Source organism: Phocoena sinus, chromosome 14 (assembly GCF_008692025.1).
Source record: "Phocoena sinus isolate mPhoSin1 chromosome 14, mPhoSin1.pri, whole genome shotgun sequence".
Lineage (NCBI taxonomy): Eukaryota > Metazoa > Chordata > Mammalia > Artiodactyla > Phocoenidae > Phocoena > Phocoena sinus.
The window spans coordinates 42,559,706-42,583,085 of NC_045776.1; the positions used below are offsets into that span (position 1 = coordinate 42,559,706).

Sequence of the window (23,380 nt, forward strand, 5' to 3'; positions counted from 1 at the left end):
CTAAGCCAGCCCACTGAAAGGCAGCGGATGTTTTCAAGTCCCCTTGGGCGGGCGAAGCAGGTGCTGTTTTGTCTTACATGCACTGAACACTGAATACATATTGAAAAATATAAAGACCTGATATGTAACCCTTTCACCTGGCCATCATTCACCTCTGCCGGTGTAAAATAACGCTAAAAAAAAAAGATTAGCACATAAAAGTCAGGATGTGCCTGAAGAAGCAGGAATCTTACAGCCACCTTTACATTCTGAGCTCTGTCTGCAGTGAGCAGGCCATACTCAATATTGGGGAAAACAGAGTGTTTGTCACGGAAGGCAGACTGTGGGGTTGTATCTCGGCAAGGCTTTCTACAAGTGTGTAATCTTGCCAAGCTATCTAATGTCCTGGTACGCGTATCTAGAAAACGGGAACTATTCCAACCTTTAAGCTTGGGAGAGAAATGACTGATAAAAGCATGTGAAAACAGCTGGTCCCAGTCGTCTCCCAGTAACCCTTGGCGTGTCCACGGCTGTTGTTAGCCTCATCCTCTGCGGTCTCCAGCAGTTTGTCCATACAATGAAGGTACTAAACCGACAGTCACCTTCCCCTGCGTGGATACTGATCATTCATTACCTTTCTGCTTCTCGGTGCTTTGGCCTTTTCCATTCTGCCTAGCAGCCAAAGTCTAGACTGCTGGGGGTAACTACCAGCTGCGTTTCTGGAGAATTGTAGGGCTGGCGGGGGACACGGCAGGGGATGCTCCCCGCCTGCCTGTCCCAGCTTCATTTGTCTGTGGAACTCTCAGGAGGTGGGCACCAAACAGGTCTTTTTTGTGTGCTGTAGTAGCAACTCCAGTGCTAATAGGGTCGGGGTAGACGGGAGAGTGCCCGACATGAAGACTGAGAAAGATTCCTGAGCTCGCTGCGTTCCTCCAGGGCGCCCTTCGGGCAGGCCCTGGGTAGCGAAGGAGTGCGGGCGCGCGGTGGCGCCCGGGCGAGGGTGCAGGGCCCCCGAACGGTCGGATGGGGGAGCGAGAGCTAAAGCTTGCAGAGCGCGCCGAGCCGCCTGAGCCGCGGCCAGACCCGGGAGCCGACGGCGAACGGAGCCAGCCGGGCTACAGCGAGAGGAGGCCGAGAGGGAGGCGGGGCGGGGCGGGGCGGGGCGGGGCGGGTGGTGCGGGGGAGGCGGGGGCGGAGGCGGGGGCGGTGTCTCCCCGAGCTGCGCAGGCGTCGCTCGCACCTTGTTGATTAGTCAGTGCTGGGAACGCTGCTATGGCGTTTCTCAGACCCGCGGCTCCTCCTCACACGCTCCAGGCGGAGGGAAGGAGGGGTAAAAGAAGGAGGAGGCGAGCGGGCGGCTGCCGCAGCTGCAGACCCGGGGCCAGAGGAGGAGGCGGAGCGGGAGCCGCCGCATACACCCCGGCCGCCGCCGCCCGCCGCCGCCGCCTGCTTGCTGCGAGTCCTCTCCGGGCTTGAGGGCACGCGGGGCGCCCGGCCATGTCCCGCAGCGGCAGCTGAGCCGGCCGCGGGCCCCCTCCCTCCCCGCCGCCGCAGCCGCCGCGCCCCCGGGCTGCCCGCGGCCAGAGTGCCCGGCGCCTTCCGCGCGCCCCAGACCGCAAGTGCGAGCAGCGGCGGCCGCCGAGGCGCGGGTGGTGCAGGCGGCGGCGGCGGGAGCGCGGGGCCGGAGGAGGCGGGGAAGATGGACCCGGCGCCCTCGCTGGGCTGCAGCCTCAAGGATGTGAAGTGGAGCTCCGTGGCCGTTCCGCTGGACCTGCTGGTCAGCACTTACCGACTGCCCCAGATCGCGCGGCTGGACAGCGGTGAGTCCCCGCCCGCGGACCGCAGCCTCGGCGCGTCTCTGCACGCGTGTGCCCGGGAGGGTGGGACCCTGTGGGGAGTGGGCTGCCCGCCCCCCAGCGTTGGACTTGGCTCGAGCGGCTGCCGCAGCCCTGGCGCGTCGCTCTCAACTCACCCCAGCAGCAGCTGGAGGTGTGAAAATCAGAGCCCTAGTAGTATAATTTAAAAGGACGCAAAAAAAAAAAAAAAAAATTCAACATAAGGGAAGCCTCTGCAGATAGTAATCTTGGAGGCGAGCTGTTTCTCTTCACCCGCCTGTAAGAATTACTCAACCTGGGAAACCCTGTATGAGTTATCTTAGGCAACTTTCTTACAAAATAATTGTGCTTTGGGTGGCACCTTTATTTTGGATACTCTCCTCCCCCTCCGCCACAAGAAGGAACAGATTTTAGGAGAAAGGCTCCTGGGTGACCAATGGAAGGGATCACATTTCTCGGAGACGTTTTATTACAGCTTGTCTGTTTTGTTTAACTGAAGAGAAAGTAATTTAGGGCTGTGTGTAGAAAACGTTTTTAGCAGAGGTGATGGTATGCTTAAGGTTAATTATTAGCTTAGCGCCTTTCTAGCCTGGAAAAAAATTGAAAATACACCAAAACCTGTATTGACTTGGAACGTGAGCTCGGAACTAAGAAATGCTTGTGTTTCCTGAAATTGACAACCAGAAACCAACCAAACGTCTCCCAGCTGTTTGTTCTGCAGGTGGACATCTGCAAACAAGTAGATGGATGTGCATACTGTCAAGCAATAGATACCTTTCAGTTTGAGAGTTCTGACGTATAAGGTGGCAGTTTAGGTGTGTTTTGTCCTTTGTGTTTTGGTAATAACTTCAGCTGATGTTGGCTTCGTGCGATTTCAGACTGTTTGCAGAAACAGGCTTGCTTCTGCTGTGGGGCTGCCAGAAGCACCTGGGTGCAGGCTGGCAGGCAAGCAGATAGAGCTGTGGTCACACAGGCCAAGTCAGAACAGCACTGAGCAGAAAGATGTCATTTCAAGTCACAAGGACTTGGGTTACTCCTTTTCTGGAGTACAGGAGTGAGTAACATGAGACGTATACACGTCCAAAGGCATTTTTGTTCCCGTTCTTTTCTGTGGGGTTAGATCAGACATTTGAAGTACTGATGTGAAAAATAAAGGCATGAAAATTCATGAACGCTGAAAAACAGTCTTGGCATACGTGTTAGCCTTGTCTGATTGGTGGTGGTAGTGGTGGGCTTTGGGAATAAACTACGGGTTTTAAAAGTAGTAATGAAGTGCACGTGAGTTCAGGGAGGGTCAGGTGGTGTGTTGAGGCATTTCTGCTTAGAGTGGGCATGCTTTAAATATGCGTCTATAGATCAGAATCAGAGAGAGAGAGAGAGAGAGAGAGAGAGAGAGAGAGAGAGAGTGTGTGTGTGTGTGTGTGTGTGTGTGTGTGTGTGTGTGTGCTGACAGTGTTTCATTTACTCTTACACCGTGCAAAATTGTGCGTATTGGAAGGTTATGTGAGTCCTCACCTTTTCCTACCGTCTCTCATCTCTGCACACTCCCCCCAAAACTTACTAGCTAGGTAGTGAACATTGGTTTGTGTGGTGTAAAAGTCACCCAAAAGTTTCATTAAACTGAAAGTTTAAAGAGGCTGAATACCAGTTGCAGAGATGTTAGCTTTACTATCCACTTTCCTCTCTCCGCCATTCATAAAAAGGTTCTGAATCAACAGTGTACTCATCCCACACTTCTTTTTAAAATTAGGACGTGGGTAGCAAGTCTTAACAGCGTGTCCTTTCAAGCTGTGGATTTTGATCACTACGTGTAATTCCAACTCTTTATTGTAAGTTTTCTCTCATTCCCGCTTGAGAATCACAGTGACATACACAAATTTGGAATCATAGCCAAATACTGCTTTATACCTTGTTTTTTTCACTTAATCCCATCGTATTTAATCTTCTTTTTTTTTTTTTTAAGCTGTATGATGTTCCATGGGATGATGGTTGTATATCTAGTCCCTTGCAGTGGACATCAAGCGGCTTCATTTTTTACTGTTATTAAGTTGTGATGTAATGAATACTCTTGTACATAAATCTGTTTGTTTGGGTTAGTATGTATTCCTTCCCTGCTGAGTAAGCATGTAGATCCGTTTTAAGTCCTTGATACACATTGTCAAATTGCTTTAGAGGTTGTACTCATTTATACACAAATGAGAATTTTGGGAGTACCAGTGTCCCTACAGCCTTAAAATAATAAGTATTTTACAAACAACCAAAAAACAAAAACTGCTAATTTGAAGGGGGAAGTGTTAGATTACCAATTAAATTTGGATAGACTTTAAGAGAACTGATGATAGATTCCATGCTTATGTTTTAAAATGTTTCACAGCAATGCTTAGAGCATGTTAAGGATATGCCACCATGCTGTATGTGAAATTTGTGAAGTCGTCGTCCCGTGTAAGTCCTTTTGCCGGTTTTAGTACTGCAGGTACATTTTATACACGCACACCCTATACTTAGACATGAAAGGTAGTCATTTTCCAAATCACTTGTTTTCAAAGAGGTTAAAGAAATTGAAAAACATGACAGTAGTTGACATTATGTCAAGAGAAAACTGTTGGCTATTTTAAACAATCATTGAAACCATTAAACATCTGATTTCATAACTGTTGATTCTTGAAGGCCTACTATGTGCTGGTACATTTCTAAGTGCTTGATGTATTTCTCATCCTTAGCATCCCATTTTAAGGACTTTGCGAGCCTTGAGATTTAGAGAAATTGAGCGACATACCTAGTAAATGGTGGACCGTGGTTTTCAGCTGACTTTCTGATTCTAAAGACAACTTTTATCTCAAACTGTACTACCTCCTTCTAAATGGGAGTAGATTTAGAGTAGGTCTAATGTCTGCTCTAAATAGCCCCACTGTCTCTCTGAGAGCTTGAGGACAGGAAAGTCAATATTTTTAAAACAGTGTAGACAGCGGATTAAGCGCTGGCCTCATCCATCATATCTAGACGATTTTCTGCTTCCTAAAGGAGTGGCTGAAAAGAGGTAAGGGGCAGAGGAGAAGAGAGTACAGAATCTGAGAAAGAAGGGAAAAAGCGGAGTCTGAGGGCTTAGGGTATGTAGATGTGCCTGTTGACATTACTCCTTAGGACATTTGCCATGTTTAACATACTAACTATACAATAAGTAAGAGCTTTCCAGTTCTTTGCCTCATGCATGTCAGTAATGAAATGCCAGTCAGACGCATTCAGTATTCCATCCCCAGTGGTGAAATTTGTCATCGTATAAGATAAATACAAAATTAGTGAGCCTTTATGGTATTGCCTCATGAGTCTTTCTGGAGACTAAAAGAAAAGTACTCCAGCGGTTCTCCTTAGGAGTGAGATACATCTCTTCAGCCAGTGTCTAATCCCCGTCAGCAATGCAGTTAAGATCAGATATCTAACTTCATCATCAATTTTAGAAACTTGGCTGCAGAACCAGCTTCAACAAATGTGTTTATGACTAAGAAGAGGGTGGAGAGAATGCTAATCCTCGCCCCATCATCAGCCCATCCTCGCTCAAAGCTGGGTAGGTGGGGAAATTGTCCTTTCTATGTCTCTTCAATATTGTCTTGGAAGGGTTTTCTGAAGGGTTGTTCTACAGCAGTGTTCTCACAGCTTTTTTGCTCTTGTAGTGCCTAAAAATTCTGTAAAACCCTGTACCCTAAGCATGTTTTTAAGTTCATTGCTAAACCTTTTCATCCTAAGTTTAAATAGTTGCAAAGGATGTCATTTTTCAGCATATTGTAAATGTTGACTTTTTAAATTGTTACATCATTTAAAAAACTCTGTAGTGGGATCTGTATTTAATTCCCAGTATCATTCATTTTTAAAAATGCAGGAGTAAGTTCTTAACAGTAAAAGTCTTACATCTTTCGTTTTTCTCCTTAAATTCATATTTCCATTTCCCTTCCCCTACAGAATTCTGTCCCAATGTAATATAGTGTTTTTGTTTGTTTGTTTGTTTGGGTAGAAGGAAGGATTTATTACTTGCAGTAAATAAAGAGAACACCGGAGATCTTTCCCAAAGCAGTGTCTCCCAATGTAATATAGTTTTATGCATGAAAGTGTCTTATTGATCACTCTGTCTTATGTAACAAAAAAGAATATAAATTGAAATGTAGTATTGTGTATTTCTTTTGGCCATAAGGCTCTTTTTATTTAAATATTTCAGGTTGTTTAAAACAAACAAGTGGAAATTACCTGTCTTAGAGAAGGAGTTCCCCAAATGCTGGAGACCTGATCCTCAACAGGCATCACCTTTTTAATTTGTTCCTTTGTTAGTCGCCCTGAGCCCTGTGTTCTTTACACCCTGGGGTAATGAAGATTAGAAAGATCTGGTGGAGGCGATGTAGATGCATTGCTTTTGTAAAGTGGGAGAAGGACCTTTGCGAAGGGGAGGTGACAAAGGACAGCTTCCCTTCATCAGGAGATAGATGTCCCTCCATCCCAGTCTTGGTTTCAGGCAGATCAGTTTTCAGACAAGAGAATATTTGGAGGTTGGGGATTTAGAAATTGACTCACGTATAGCTATGATGGTGAACCCCTTGGGAAGTGTTGGCTTTGCTTCATTCAGACACATATCCCAGTTCAAAGAATGCTGGTCTAGAGCAGTGAAAGGTGAGCTTATGGTTCTGTCTGCCGAAAGAAGGAGGAAGACCAAGGCTGCGTGAACTGCCAGGGGGAGAGAAATAAAGATGGTGGGCATTGGAGGCAGCTGCGTATAAATTAGCAGCAGTCTGGCCCTCCTAGCTTTGTGGAGGAATCAGAGTTGACTCTAAGCCCCAGGTGTGTTGGGACTGTGGGAGCTTTGGTATTTGCTTTCTGCTGAGCTGCTTCTCTAACTTTACCGTGTAAGTGCCTGGAGGGCTGATGGTGCAGAAACAAGGTGGACACTCAGATGGCAGTGAGGGTCCACGTGGCTGTTTGCAAATGTCAAAGGTGTTTATAGATTCAAGTTTTATCTTTGAAATTAATGTAAATTCCCAAAATCTGCTCCATGACTGGTGTTACTTTAATATATATTAAAAAAATTTTTCTAGAGTAACTTAATCTAAGTCTTTTTCCGGGAAGATGTGCTGTGCTTATCTTTGGTTTCATTTCCCCTGGCATTCTAAGTTGTAAGAGGTTACGTATGCCCCAGGTGAGACAGTTGCTTAAAGGATACTGGATTTGGAGCCTAGAAACCTCCGTTCAGTTACATGCATTGCCATTTCTTAGCCATGTGATCTTGGGCAGTCTCTTAATCCCTTTGATTGGTATTAAAGTTTTCTCATGCAGAAAAAAAAATGTACGTTATACTTGCCCATGAATCTCATAGTTATTCATTAATCTGTTTATTCAATAAGCTAATATTTATTAAGGCCCTACTATGTGTCAAACCCTGTTACAGGTATTGGGACAGTAGCATGGAACAAAACAGAAAAAAACCTCTGTCCTCATGCAGCCTACAATCTTATGTATCTACTTACTATGATAGTTAAAGGCAATAATATATGTGAATACATGTGTATTTTATTATGTTTTTTAGTTAATTTATTGTTTTTTGGCCGTACCGCGTGGCTTGCAGGATCTTAGTTCCCCCATCAGGGATCCAGCCTGTGCCTCCTGTGGTGGAAGCTTGGAGTCTTAACCACTGGACTGCCAGGGAATTCCCAATACATATGTGTTTTAAAACAATGTATATGTAAGATTGACATAGTGCATGCTCAGAGCAGTTGATGGGGAGGCTTCAGAAGCCTCCCCTTCTGTTGCCTATCATTTAGGCAACAGAAGTCCAGTGAATAATAAATAGATTTTGCTATCCTTACAGATAAAGAAGCTGAGGGAAACGTTCTGTGTGACTTTAGTCCACTTCCTTCTGAGTATTCCAGGTTATTGACTTAGTAATACACAGGTTATGAAAAGGTGGTGTAAGGTCTTTATCAGAGAGAAAGTCTTGTAAACTAACTCAACCAAGATTGGGTTTGGGAGAGACAGGAAGTTAGTTTTTTTTTTTGGTTTTTTTTTTTTTTTGCGGTACGCGGGCTTCTCTCCGTTGTGGCCTCTCCCGTTGCAGAGCACAGGCTCCGGACGCGCAGGCTCAGCGGCCATGGGTCACGGGCTCAGCGGCTCTGCGGCGTGTGGGATCTTCCCGGACCGGGGCACGAACCCATGTCCCCTGCATCGGCAGGCGGACTCTCAATCACTGTGCCACCAGGGAAGCCCAAGAAGTTAGTTTTAACTTTAGGGTTTAACTTAATCCAGAACCACATGTGAGCCTGACCTAGTGATACTGAGACACTGGAATCTTTTTTTAGTACATACTCATCGATGCTTTTATTGGATTGATGATGATTTTCGGAGCACCTATAGTTGGAGAACTATTAGCAGGAAAGAAGTGCCTAGTATGATGTTATACACAAGGAAGTCTCTATGAAGAAAGTCTCTTGAATATTCTTTTATATACCATGTACTTTTACTTTCCTCTCGTCATGTATTCTAGTTGGCCATGCCTAAAAATTATGAAAAAAGAGTAGGAGAGGACCTTGTGGAGGACAGTGGATGGAGGTAAACATTTAGACCCACAAGACGAGATTTGGACATGGCTCCTTGAATGCTCTTGCTTTTCAAGTAAGATGGCTGTTTTGAAAGTCTTAAATGAGTATCCACATGACCAGTAAAAAAAATCTTAAGATGCTCAGTTCATCTGTAAAAGGAAAACTGGTTTGACCATTGTGATCAACTGCATCATAGTTTAAAGAGAGTATTTTAGTCTCTACCTCATTTGGCTGCCTTGTTGAAATAGCAAGTTCTAGTAGACCAGCTTGTAAACTCGTTTATTTTTGTTTGAGATTCTTGAGGTATCTGTCTTTTCACTTACTAAGCTGCAGTTCTAGGAAGAATCATAAACTCCCTCTCGTCTTCAGCAGGGCTATCAATCTTAAGAAGACGAGCTATTATATGCAACTTGAAAAATAGCTTTTATTGCTGGTTTATGTATCATTTTGTCATACTTGACAAAATATACCTGCTAAAATATTTTTTAAATCTCATGGGATTAACTCCTCTTTTAGATGACATTTCCACATGAAGATGCTCCCCCCACATCTCAGCCTCCACCCCTTTTCCCAGTTTCACAAGATTGTTTACTCGAATTTCAGGTTAAAGGTATTTAGGGTAATTTTTACTGTTTCCTAGCTTCTAAGCACAATGCCTGGTACATAGGAGGCATTCAGTAAGAATGTAATAAATTAATAAGCAAATTTCAGTATTAAAATTTTTAAGGTCCAAAATATCGGTATTACTAAAGCTGTCTATGACCTCTGCTAGTCTGACATAGAACTTCACGCTTGTTCCACTTGAGATAAGGTGGTAGGTCCTAAAATTAGCAGTAGGGAAAATAGAGACTGGTAGGGCATCACGATGAAATCATGATTCTTAGGGTCATTAATTATCAATGTTGTAAATAAGTTATTTCCAGAAATTACAACTCAGTTTTTCAGATTTTTTTGCTTTCTTACGAGTTCTTTCATTCTGAAATTAAGATGCCTTCTTTACATATTACATGTAGCTATGTCATTGAATTTTTAATCTTGTATCACCTAGAATACCATAAATCTTTGGGACTAGTCAGCTCTTAAAACAATAAAGAAAAACCTGATTGGAGAGTCAGCTAACCATTTAACTATATCCATTGTCTCATCTTCTCAGGGCACCAGGGATTTTACTTCTAAGCAAAACAAGCCACTTGATTTAAGTAGTGTTACAAAACTACAACTGCTAATTTGATACAGTTGTCATCTTCCTAGAATAGCCCCAAGATTGACTTGAAACCATAGTGTCTTAGTCCCAGACAATGAGTTTCCTTTTCTGCCATTGCAGGAGTATTACATGGTGGTAAAATAAAAAGGAAAAACCAATATTCCTGAGCTATTTTCTAGTTCTGGGGATGAATTACTTTATATATACTTACAGGCAAGTCATTTTAATTGATTCTGCTACTTCTTAAACCTACTTTGAAGTATTTAAATACCACTTGGGCTTTGATGACTTGAATGGTTGTTTAATAAATATCAAGTTATTGAATTCAAAATGCAATGTGAAGTCTTATAGTTATGAAGCTAGCTGTTATTCAGGCTAATATTTAACGTGTACAGTAAGTTACTACGATTAGCCCTGGTTATAGCTTAGAGAGGAATGTAATTGTGAGCAGTGCTTATGTTTGTATCCTTGTGAAGATTTAAAATAGGTTATGTTCTGTTGGTTTTTTCCACTCAGTAGAGAAAAATTTCCTTGGTCAGATTTTTTTTTTTCAAGGTGACAGTTTTCTCAATACCAGACTTTAAGATGTTAGAAATGAAAATTTGCTCTTGATAATTAGTTCACATTGACAGTATTTTCCTCCTAGCAGGGAACCAGATTCAAATATCCAAAAGTAACTGGAAAAGGGTAAATATTTACTTTTCTATTTTTAAACATCTCTTGTTACCTTGTAGGTAATTAGGAAGCACTGGTTATAAGAGATTTTTGTCATCCATTCAAAGAAACGTTAATGAAATGCCAGAGGAAGCTCACTTGAATAACTCCAGGCCATCCATCTATGCAGATGCTATACTCTGTGATTGATATTCACTTTGAATTGCCACTCTTTTCCTTTAGCAGCAATGGGCAAGTAGGGAATGGCTGGAATCAAGGACCTAACATCTATTCCATTGTCATTCCTCGTCCCCAGTAGCTTGTGCTATGAAATCTTCAATTTGTTTCAGGTTAACATTTAATGTCATGCAGAATCCATTTTTACCTTGGACCACCGACCCGCAAAATCAGTCAAGCACCAGACCCAAGTTGAAAGCAATTCAATTAGTTATGCCTAAAGAGGGCGAGAGCTCTAGAAGGTTCAGATTACTTATTTAAAAATAATAAAGAACATAAAGCTTCATTAAGATATTCTGCTGTTATTTTTTCCTGTTTATTTTGGTCCAGCCTTTGGTCTGTTAAGAGGAAGGGAGCCACTGAGAGTAGACAGGATCAAGAGAAAAATTTTCACAAGCTCAACATGGCCAGGTACATCAGTTTAGGTTAATTTCAACTGTATGTAACAGGGACCAAAAAAAAAAAAGGTGGAGATTTCTTTTTCATATAACTAAAGTCTAAAGGAACACGGTCCAGGATGATAGGGCAGATCCACAGAGTCAAGGACCCAGGCTCCTCATGTCTTTCTGCTCTGTCATCCTCAGAGGTAGTTTTTTGTTTGTTTGTTTGTTTGTTTTTGCGGTATGCGAGCCTCTCACTGCCGCGGCCTCTCCTGCTGCAGAGCACAGGCTCCGGACGTGCAGGCCCAGCGGCCATGGCTCATGGGCCCAGCCGCTCCGCGGCACGCGGGATCCTCCCGGACCGGGGCACGAACCCGCACCCCCTGCATCGGCAGGTGGACTCCCAACCACTGCGCCACCAGGGAAGCCCCTCAAAGGTAGTTTTGACTTTATGGTTCTCAGTGGCTGCTAGAGCTCCAGTGATCGTGTCTGCATCCCAGACAGGAGGAAGGGAAAAAGGGTATGTTTTACTGCACCACACTTACATCTCATTGGTCAGGGCTTACACACTCCTATATGGGCAGGAAGGCAAAGAACTGGAGTCTTAACTGGGCACAGTGCCCAGGGTTTTTTACTGCAGGAGAGGGGAGCAATGAATATTGGGAGCCGCCTAGCAGCTTTTGCCATTCAGATTTTTGCTTTGATGCCTTTTCTTTACTTTTTTTCACCTGTTCAAAACTTACTAAAATAGTCATTTCTTGTAAATAACTAGTAAGAACCTCCTGTATAGCACAGGGAACTCTACTCAGTACTCTGTAATGACCTATATGGGAATAGAATCTAAAAAAGAGTGGATATATGTATATGTATAACTGATTGACTTCGCTATACAGCCGAAACTAACACAACATTGTAAATCAACTGTACTCCAATAAAAATTAATTTTAAAATAAATAAATAAAGGTACTATGCATCTTAAGAAAAAAACAAAAGTCGTGCTTTGGGCCCTAATTCCTTGACATCTCCTTGTTCAGGTTCTTCCTTAGCTAAGAGAGTAGGAACTTCTTGCCCCAACTTACTTTTCTCTCTTCATCCTTGAGCTAAAACCTTAAAGCAGTTCTATTTAAGAGGCCCCTTATTAGAGGTGGAGGTACTTTATCAGTAAGCCATGAAAAGTTGTATACTCTAAGAAATTGTTTTTAGAAGGCACTCTCATTCTTTTTTGGTTTGTCTGCTTATCAGGTTTTGCCCCAGACCTGATATACACAATGGGGATAGTTGTCCAATTTTTTTTTTTTTTTGGCTGCATTGGGTGTTTGTTGCTGCGCGCGGGCTTTCTCAAGTTGCGGTGAGCGGGGGCTACTCTTCGTTGCGGTGCGCGGGCTTCTCATTGCGGTGGCTTCTCTTGTTGCGGAGCATGGGCTCTAGGCGTGTGGGCTTCAGTAGTTGTGGCTCGCAGCCTTCAGTAGCTGTGGCTTGCGGGCTCTAGAGCACAGGTTCAGTAGTTACGGCACACGGGCTTAGTTGCTCCGCGGCATGTGGGATCTTCCCGGACCAGGGCTTGAATCTGTGTCCCCTGCATTGGCAGGCGGATTCTTAACCACTGCACTACCAGGGAAGCCGTGTCCAGTTTTTTAAAGGTGCTTTTTTTCCTGCTCTGTTTCTTTTGCCAGAGAGGCTTGGCGGGTTTTTTTTTAAACATACTATTTCCCCCCCAGATATCATTGTTATAGAGAATTTGGAAAATGTAGACAGAAAATGACAGAAATGAATATCAGTGTTAATTCCAGAGGTTATATAATTTGTTATGTAACCTTTTTAAAAAAATATATTTATTTATTTATTTTGGGCCGTGTTGGGTCTTTGTTGCTGTGCGCAGGCTTTCTCTAGTTGCGGCAAGCGGGGGCTACTTTTCGTTGCGGTGCTGGCTCACAGGCTCTAGAGCGCAAGCTCAGTAGTTGTGGCCCACGGGCTTAGTTGCTCCGCGGCATGTGGGATCTTCCCGGACCAGGGCTCGAACCTGTGTCCCCTGCATTGGCAGGCAGATTCTTAACCACTGTGCCACCAGGAAAGTCCTGTAAACCATTATTAACATTTTCCTATTATGCAGGCATGCCATGTAAATGGAGAATATATATAAAAGTGAGACCAAGCTATATGTAAAACTTTTAAAATTTTGCATTATATATCATGAGCATTTTCTTTCATTATTAATATTCTTTGAAAATAAAATTGTCATGACTGAATGTGATTCTTCTATTACCAATTAACCATTATTTGACTATTTTCCACTTGTTAGACATTTAGTTGTTTTGAGTGTTATGTTTTTGAGGCTATCCTTATACTTAAATTTGTCAGTTTTATACATCATTTCATTATTTGGGATTCCTGGAAGTAGGATTAAAAAAAATTTATTTTTTAGATTGTTGATGTGTGTTGCTAGATTGTATCTGGGAAAGTTTGTACCATTAACAATGAATGAGTAATATCATTGTGCATCATTGAATATCATAGGTGTTTTTCAGTCTTTGCTAATTTAAAAATTGGCACTTTTTCTAATTTGTATTGCTTTGATGACTAGTGGAATAAATTCAATAATTTTATCATATTTGTGAATTTTATGAGTTATTTGTTTAGTTTTTTGGTAGAGTGTTTTTTTAAAGCTTCTGTAATAAAAATGAAATCCTAGTGTCCTTTATTCCTGGTTTTTCTGCAGGATGTTTATAAGTAATCTCCAGGTTTCAGGTGGGCTTAATCACTTTATAAACTTCTGTTCTATTTTTTCCAGTTAATGTTCATAAATAGGTATTACCTTTGTTTCTGAAAGTGAATAAGTGTGGTTAATTTACTTTTCTTCATCGAGTTGGATATTGGATTTAAATGTTATGTTCAGTGTTGCATTGTGGCCAGTCAATAATCTCATGAAAATCTTGATAAAACCATGTTGTGTGTTCGTAACTATAATTATACATACAGAATTTGAATTCATGTCATGGAGAGTTCCCACTGGTACGTCATTGTTGACAAATTCCTGTGCATTGCATAAAACTAAGCTGACAAACTAGGTTCATTACTATTCAGTTTTAAAGACTAAGAATGAATAGACAAGTTTATAAAAATATTTCATTATTTTTACATGTAATCTATAATGAACCCTGAAGTGCTGCATTTAGGACAGGTAGAGTTTTCTATTCCATTTCCTATTCTCTCTCTTGTAAGCATTGGGTTTTGGCTAATTGAGAGCCTGTTGAAGCTTAGAATCTGAGTGCTGATGTGAGAGAATAAATACTAGAGATTCACAGATAACTTCAAGACCAGGAGAGAAGCAAACATGATAGTTTGAATGTCGTTTCATTTCCTCTGTTGAATATCTGTGCAAATGTCGACTTTGATGTAGTAATGTTTAAGAAGAAGGGAACTGGAGGTAAGAGAGAAGGAAAGCCCGGTTTAATTCTTTGTACGGATAGACAGTGATTGATGGGGGAATGAAATACGTATCCCACTGCCAACTTGGCACCTGAGGACTCTATAAATAGTTGTCTTTAAAGAGGCTTGAGGTGACAGTTGCTGAAAGCACAGTACAAGATGACTTTAAGAGAATCTTTTAGCGCCAAAGAAGCAGCCTCAAATTAACTTCACAGGGGATCAGGTAGCTTGTGAATTGTACTTGCCCCTCCCCCCAGTCTTCTGTCTTTTTTCTTGACCCTGTTGGGAAGATATCAATCTGAGCAGGTTGTATACAGTTGAATACAGTAGTATCTGAGGAGTTTCGTGCTAATGGACACTAGAGGGGGAGGGAAGAGGAGAAATATATGAACTAAGTTATAAATATCATGTATAGTCTATTTAGTTTTTTAAATTGTCACAATGAAACAACACTTCATTTCTCCCAATTATAAACATCATGTATTCACAATTAAAAATTTGAATGCATGGAAATATTTTAAAACTAAAGATAATCTGAGGTCCCACCATCCTAAGATAACTTGGTGACTGTCCTCTCTTGCATCCTCTATTCTCTTTCTCCCCTGCACTCTTATAATTTTACAGAAACAAGGCATTTTATCTACCACTTTTGTTTTTTTGCTTTCTCCCTTCACATCAACCCCCATTCCTCCAATCCAACCCTGCCTACCCACACAATCCACTCTAATAATCCAGGAGTATCTTTCATATTTCCTCTATACTCATATAATTCTGCACTGACGTTAGATTTACAGTCCTCCCTCAGTATCTGCAGGGGATTGGTTCCAAAACCCCCGCAGATACCAGAATCTGTGGATGCTCAAGTCCGCATAGTAAAATGGCCGTAGTACAGTGGCCCTCTGTATCCATGAGTTCTGCATCCATGGATCCAACCAACCTTGATTCGAAGACAATACGGAAACAAAATTCTGTCATTGCTTTTTAAAAACAGGATTATATTATACATACTTGTGTATTATACATACTTCTTGGCTTCTTGTTTATGTCACTCATGGGAATCTTTCTAAATCATCTGGTGTAAAACAAATTCATTCTTTGTTAACAGCTGCATAATAGTCCATGGTACGGGTATACTCATTCTTCTTTGTGTTCAACTTGTTCCTAGTTATTGGTCTCACTAAGCCTCCATGTATATAATGTTGTTAATTTGTTCATTATTTCTATAAAAGTCTGTGGTTTCTCTCACATATCTTTTACTTCTCCCCCAAACATCTTTGATGGCACTGTCTTCCTGATTCTCTTAATCTCACATGCAAGGACCAAAATGAAATCTTTTTAGAAAAAAGTATTTAGGGAAAGTGGGTCTTCTATCCCAATATCAGAACCCAATTCACAGAAGTGGACCCGATTTAACAGCGGTTGCCCAAATGCTGTCCAAAAAGTCGGTAACAATTCTCATTTCCATCACTGATGTATGAGAATACCATTTCTCCAAATCTGTGACAACCATTAGATGTTATAAAATTTAAAAGAAATATTTGCCAGACTAATGGACATAAAATGAGATCTGCTATGTTAATTTGCATTTGCCTGACCATTAGTGATTTTTGTGCCCTTTTAATGTCTGTTTATCATGTAGACTCGCTCTTCTGCAAATTGACATATTTTTTGCTGCTTTTTCTGTTGTCATTTTATTCTTGCCAATTTCTAGGTGCTGTTTATATTATTATAGAGATTTTTTTCTTATTTACATTTACCTTACTGTTGACTTTGTTTGTTATATGTATCCACTCAAGAGTTAAAAATTTTTACTTAGACAAGTGTCTTTTTTCTTTTCTTAGAAATTTCATGTAATGTCTGAAACATTTATATTAATATAATTCCACACAAATAACCCAATGAAAGTTTAGTATTAGTTGTTTTCTTTGTTTGTTTGTTTGTACTGCAGGTTCTTACTAGTCATCAATTTTATACACATCAGTGTATCCATGTCAATCCCAATCGCCAAATTCAGCACACCACCATCCCCACCCCACCACGGTTTTCCCACCTGGTGTCCATACGTCTGTTCTCTGCATCTGTGTCTCAACTTCTGCCCTGCAAACCGGCTCATCTGTACCATTTTTCCAGGTTCCACGTACATGCATTAATATATCATAGTTGTTTTTCCCTTTCTGACTTACTTCACTCGGTATGACTAAATCCGTCCACATCTCAACAAATGACTCAATTTTGTTCCTTTTTATGGCTGAGTAATATTCCATTGTATATATGTACTACAACTTCTTTATCCATTCATCTGGCGATGGGCATTTAGGTTGCATCCATGACCTGGCTCTGTAAATAGTGCTGCAATGAACTTTGGGGTGCATGTGTCTTTTTGAATTATGTTTTTCTCTGGGTATATGCCCAGTGATGGGATTGCTGGATCATATGGTAAATCTATTTTTAGTTTTTTAAGGAACCTCCATACTGTTCTCCATAGTGGCTGTATCAATTTACATTCCCACCAACAGTGCAGGAGGGTTCTCTTTTCTCCACACCCTCTCCAGCATTTGTTGTTTGTAGATTTTCTGATGATGCCCATTCTAACTGGTGCGAGGTGATACCTCATTGTAGGTTTGATTTGCATTTCTTTAATAATCAGTGATGTTGAGCAGCTTCTCATATGCTTCTTGGCCATCTGTATGTCATCTTTGGAGAAATGTCTATTTAGGTCTTCTGCCCATTTTTGGATTGGGTTGTTTGTTTCTTTAATATTGAGCTGCATGAGCTGTTTATATATTTTGGAGATTAATCCTTTGTCCATTGATTTGGACAATATTGTCCAAATATTTTCTTCCATTCTGAGGGTTGTCTTTTCAGCTGGTTTATGGTTTCCTTTGCTGTGCAAAAGCTTTGAAGTTTCATTAGGTTCCATTTGTTTATTTTTGTTTTGATTTCCATTACTCTAGGAGGTGGATCAAAAAAGATCTTGCTGTGATTTATGTCAAAGAGTGTTCTTCCTATATTTTCCTCTAAGAGTTTTATAGTGTCCAGTCTTACATTTAGGTCTCGAATGCATTTTGAGTTTATTTTTGTGTATGGTGTTAGGGCGTGTTCTAATTTCATTCTTTAAAATGTAGCTGTCCAGTTATCCCAGCACCACTTACTGAAGAGACTGTCTTTTCTGCATTATATATCTTTGCCTCCTTTGTCATAGATTAGTTGACCATAGGTGCATGGGTTTATCTCTAGACTTCCTATCTTGTTCCATTGATCTATGTTTCTGTTTTTGTGCCAGTACCATATTGTCTTGTTTACTGTAGCTTTGTAGTATAGTCTGAAGTCAGGTAGTCTGATTCCTCCAACTCCATTTTTTCCCCTCAAGACTGCTTTGGCTATTCGGGGTCTTTTGTGTCTCCATACAAATTTTAAGATGATTTGTTCTAGTTCCGTAAAAAATGCCATTGGTAATTTGATAGGGATTGCATTGAATCTGTAGGTTGCTTTGGGTAGTATAGTCATTTTCACAATATTGATTCTTCCAATCCAAGAACATGTTATATCTCTCCATCTGTTCGTATCATCTTTAATTTCTTTCATCAGTGTCTTATAGTTTTCTGCATACAGGTCTTTTGTCTCCCTAGGTAGGTTTATTCCTAGGTATTTTATTCTTTTTGTTGCAGTGGTAAATGGGAGTGTTTCCATATATTCTCTTTCAGATTTTTCATCATTAGTGTACAGAAATGCAAGTGAATTCTGTGCATTAATTTTGTATCCTGCAACTTTACCAAATTCATTGATTAGCTCTAGTAGTTTTCGGGTGGCAATTTTAGGATTCTCTATGTATAGTATCATGTCATCTGCAAACAGTGACCGTATTACTTCTTCTTTTCCAATTTGTATTCCTTTTATTTCTTTTTCTTCTCTGACTGCCGTGGCTAGGACTTCCAAAACTATGTTGAATAATAGTGGTGAGAATGGACATCCTTGTCTCGTGCCTGATCTTAGAGGAAATGCTTTCAGTTTTTCACCATTGAGAATGATGTTTGCTGTGGGTTTGTTGTATATGGCCTTTATTATGTTGAGGGAGGTTACCTCTATACCCACTTTCTGGAGAGTTTTTATCATAAATGGGTGTTGAATTTTGTCAAAAGCTTTTTCTGCATCTGTTGAGATGATCATGTGGTTTTTATTTTCAATTCGTTAATATGGTGTATCACATTAATTAATTTGCGTATATTGAAGAATCCTTGCATCCCTGGGATAAATCCCACTTGATTGTGGTGTATGATCCTTTTAATGTGTTGTTGGATTCTGTTTGCTAGTATTTTCTTTTTAACATCTTCATTGGGGTATAATTGCTTTACAATGGTGTGTTAGTTTCTGCTTCATAACAAAGTGCATCAGTTACACATATACATATGTTCCCATATCTCTTCGCTCTTGCATCTCCCCCTCTCCCACCCTCCCTATCCCACCCCAGTTTGCTATATTTTGTTGAGGATTTTTGCATCTATATTCATCAGTGATATTGGTCTGTAATTTTCTTTTTTTGTAGTATCTTTGTCTGGTTTTGGTATCAGGGTGATGGTGGCCTCATAGAATGAGTCTGGGAGTGTTCCTTCCTCTGCTGTTTTTTGGAAGATTTTGAGAAGGATGGGTGTTAGCTCTTCTCTAAATGTTTGATAGAATTCACCTGTGAAGCCATCTGGTCCTGGACTTTTGTTTGTTGGAAGATTTTTAATCACAGTTTCAATTTCATTACTTGTGATTGGTCTGTTCATATTTTCTGTTTTTCCTGGTTCAGTCTTGGAAGGTTATACCTTTCTAAGAATTTGTCCATTTCTTCCAGGTTGTCCATTTTATTGGCATAGATTTGCTTCTAGTACTCTCTTATGATGCTTTGTATTTCTGTGGTGTCCTTTGTAACTTCTCCTTTTTCATTTCTAATTTTATTGATTTGAGTCCTCTCCCTCTTTTTCTTGATGAGTCTGCCTAAGGGTTTCTCAATTTTGTTTATCTTCTCAAAGAACCAGCTTTTAGTTTTATTGATCTTTGCTACTGTTTTCTTTGTTTCTATTTCATTTATTTCTGCTCTGATCTTTATGATTTCTTTCCTTCTGCTAACTTTGGGTTTTGTTTGTTCTTCTTTCTCTAGTTCCTTTAGGTGTAAGGTTAGGTTGTTTACTTGAGATTTTTCTTGTTTCCTGAGGTAGGCTTGTATAGCTATAAACTTCCCTCTTAGAACTGCTTTTGCTGCATCCCATAGGTTTTGGATTCTCGTGTTTTCATTGTCATTTGTTTCTAGGTATTTTTTGATTTCCTCTTTGATTTCTTCAGTGATCTCTTGGTTATTTAGTAATGTATTCTTTAGCCTCGAGGTGTTTGTGTTTTTTACGTTGTTTCCCTGTAATTCATTTCTGATCTCATAGCGCTGTGGTCAGAAATGATGCTTGATATGATTTCAGTTTTCTTAAATATACAGAGGCTCGATTTGTGACCCAAGATGTGATCTATCCTGGAGAATGTTCTGTGTGCACTTGAGAAGAAAGTGTAATTTGCTGTTTTTGGATGGAATGTCCTATAAATATCAACTAAATCTATCTGGTCTACTGTGTCATTTAAAGATACTGTTTCCTTATTTATTTTCATTTTGGATGATCTGTCCATTGGTGTAAGTGAGGTATTAAATTCCCCCCTATTATTGTGTTACTGTCACTTTCCTCTTTTAGAGCTGTTATACTTGCCTTATGTATCGAGGTGCTCATATGCTGGGTGCATATATATTGATAATTGTTATATCTTCTTCTTGGATTGATCCCTTGATCATTATGTAGTGTCCTTCCTTGTCTCTTGTAACATTCTTTATTTTAAAGTTTCTTTTATCTAATATGAGTATAGCTACTCCAGCTTTCTTTTGATTTCCATTTGCATGGAATATCTTTTTCCATCCCCTCACTTTCAGTCCATATGTGTCCCTAGGTCTGAAGTGGATCTCTTGTAGACAGCATATATATGGGTCTTGTTTCTGTATCCATTCAGCAAGCCTGTGTCTTTTGGTTGGAGCATTTAATCCATCCATGTTTAAGGTAATTATCGATATGTATGTTCCTATGACTGTCTTCTTAATTGTTTTGGGTTTGTTTTTGCAGGTCCTTTTTTCTCTTGTGTTTCTCACTTAGAGAAGTTCCTTTAGCATTTGTTGTAGAGCTGGTTTAGTGGTGCTGAATTCTCTTAGCTTTTGCTTGTCTGTTAAGCTTTTGATTTCTCCCTCGAATCTGAATCGGAATGAGATCCTTTCCAGGTAGAGTAATCTTGGTTGTAGGTTCTTCCCTTTCATCACTTTAAGTATATCATGCCACTCCCTTCTGGCTTGTAGAGTTTCTGCTGAGAAATCAGCTGTTAACCTTATGGGAGTTTCCTTGTGTGTTATTTGTCATTTTTCTCTTGCTGCTTTCAATAATTTTTCTTTGTCTTTATATTTTGCCAATTTGATTACTGTGTGTCTTGGCGTGTTTCTCCTTGGGTTTATCCTGTTTGGGACTCACTGCGCTTCCTGGACTTAGGTGGCTATTTCTTTTCCCATGTTAGGGAAGTTTTTGACTGTAATCTCTTCAAATATTTTCTCTGGTCCTTTCTCTCTCTCTTCTCCTTCTGGGATCCCTATAATGTGAATGTTGTGTTTAATGTTGTTCCAGAGGTCTCTTAGGCTGTCTTCATTTCTTCTCATTCTTTTTTCTTTAGTCTGTTCAGCAGCAGTAACTTCCACCATTCTGTCTTCCAGGTCACTTATCTGTTCTTCTGCCTCAGTTATTCTGCTATAGATTCCTTCTAGTGTAGTTTTCATTTCAGTTACTGCATTGTTCATCTCTGTTTGTTTGTTCTTTAATTCTTCTAGGTCTTTGTTAAACATTTCTTGCATCTTCTCGATCTTTGCCTCCATTCTTTTTCCGAGGTCCTGGATCATCTTCACTATCATTATTCTGAATTCTTTTTCTGGAAGGTTGCCTATCTCCACTTCATTTAGTTGTTTTTCTGGGGTTTTATCTTGTTCCTTCATCTGGTATATAGCCCTCTGCCTTTTCATCTTGTCTGTCTTTCTGTAAATGTGGTTTTTGTTCCACAGGCTGCAGGATTGTAGTTCTTCTTGATTCTGCTGTCTGCCCTCTGGTGGATGGGGCTATCTAAGAAGCTTGATGGGAGGGACTGGTGGTGGGTAGAGCTGACTGTTGCTCTGGTGGGCAGAGATCAGTTAAACTTTAATCCACTTGACTGTTGATGGGTGGGGCTGGATTCCTTCTCTGTTGGTTGTTTGGCCTGAGGCAACCCAACACTGGAGCCTACCTGGGCTCTTTCGTGGCGCTAATGACAGACTCTGGGAGGGCTCATGCCAAGGAGTACTAACCAGAACTTCTGCTGCCAGTGTCCTTGTCCCCATGGTGAAACAGAGCCACCCCGTGCCTCTGCAGGAGATCCTCTAACACTAGCAGGTAGGTGTGGTTCAGTTTTCCCTGGGGTCACTGCCTCTTCCCCTGGGTCCTGATGCGCACACTACTTTGTGTGTGCCCTCCAAGAGTGGAGTCTCTGTTTCCCCCCAGTCCTGTCAAAGTCCTGCAATCAATTCCCACTAGGCTTCAAAGTCTGATTATCTAGGAATTCCTCCTCCCATTATCAGACCCCCAGGTTGGGAAGCCTGACATGGGGCTCAGAACCTTCACTCCAGTGGGTGGACTTCTGTGGTATAAGTGTTCGCCACTCTATGAGTCACCCACCCAGCACTTATGGGATTTGATTTTACTGTGATTGCTCCCCTCCTACCGTCTCATTGTGGCTTCTCCTTTGTCTTTGGATGTGGGGTATCTTTTTTGGTGAGTTCCAGTGTCTTCCTGTTGATGATTGTCCAGCAGCTAGTTGTGATTCTGGTGTTCTCGCAAGAGGGAGTGAGAGCACGTCCTTCTACTCCACCATCTTGTTTCCTCCTAGACAAGTTTCTTTATCCTGTGTTTTCACTCTTGGCTGAGAAAGTGACTCCTAGATTGTATATACATTTTCTTAGATATTCTAGGAAGATTGAAAAAAAATTTTTTTTAGGGCTTCCCTGGTGGCGCAGTGGTTGAGTCCGCCTGCCAATGCACGGGAAACGGGTTCATGTCCCGGTCCAGGAGGATCCCACATGCCATGGAGCGGCTGGGCCTGTGAGCCATGTCCGCTGAGCCTGCGTGTCCGGAGCCTGTGCTCCGCAACGGGAGAGGCCACAACAGTGAGAGGCCTGTGTACCGCACAAAAAAAAAACAAAAAAAAACAAACAAAAAACCCCACAATTTTAAAAATTTAAGTCTTTAGTCCATCTGGAATTAATTTTGTATATGACGTAAGATTTTTATTTTCTTTCGGACTGTTGTGCCAGCCCAGTTATTCAAAAGTATGCTTATTAAATTGAATATCATTGTCAAAGTTTTGTTCTTTAACAGTAGAAAAGACACACTTCATCCACACCTGTCTTTTAGGGATTGCCTGCGGCTGTGATGTAAAAACATGTAGGTTAATGAAATCTGAAAACAGATTTTTTAAAAAATTCTTTTTTTTAAATTCTTTTTATTAAAAAGAAGTTGTGGCTAGAACTGTCCCTAACCTTGATTTACTCTTCTTTTCCAATAGCTGTGGGAGGTCTGAGATTTTTTTTCTAAATAAAATTTTAATTCATTTTAAAGCCAGTGCTACCCTGTTGAGTCTGGGAAATGATAGTAACTTGTTAAATGCCTTCTGGAAGCATAGTCCAGATGCTTTGGCAATAAGTTGTCTCCAGGGAAGAATTTGTTTTAAAATGATACTGTACTAGGCTGGTGTGTGTGTGTGTGTGTGTGTGTGTGTGTGTGTGTGTGTGTGTGTGTAAAAGAGAGAGTATGTGCCTTGCAAAATTTCAGAAGCATTTGCAAGTTGTGCTCATCTTTTTAACTGTTTGATTAATTGAAAGTGTATTTACCCCATTATTTTTTGGACAAGGAGCACACTTCACACACTATTCTTTTTTTTTTTTTTTTTTTTTTTGCGGTACGCGGGCCTCTCACTGTTGTGGCCTCTCCCAACGCGGAGCAACAGGCTCCGGAC

The 23,380-nt window shown here is 40.9% G+C and overlaps 1 protein-coding gene across 3 annotated transcripts in view; it reads left to right on the forward strand.

Annotated features, from left to right (window-relative positions):
• The first annotated feature begins 1,599 nt into the window (after nucleotides 1-1,599).
• The window catches only part of GAREM1 (GRB2 associated regulator of MAPK1 subtype 1), a 207,979-nt gene continuing 186,198 nt past the window's right edge, over nucleotides 1,600-23,380 (forward strand). For all 3 annotated transcript variants that reach the window (XM_032603229.1, XM_032603230.1, XM_032603231.1), the window contains exon 1: nucleotides 1,600-1,799. In XM_032603229.1, coding sequence (XP_032459120.1) covers nucleotides 1,679-1,799 — 121 coding nt within the window. In that variant the 5' untranslated portion in view covers nucleotides 1,600-1,678. The remainder of the gene's footprint in view (nucleotides 1,800-23,380) is intronic.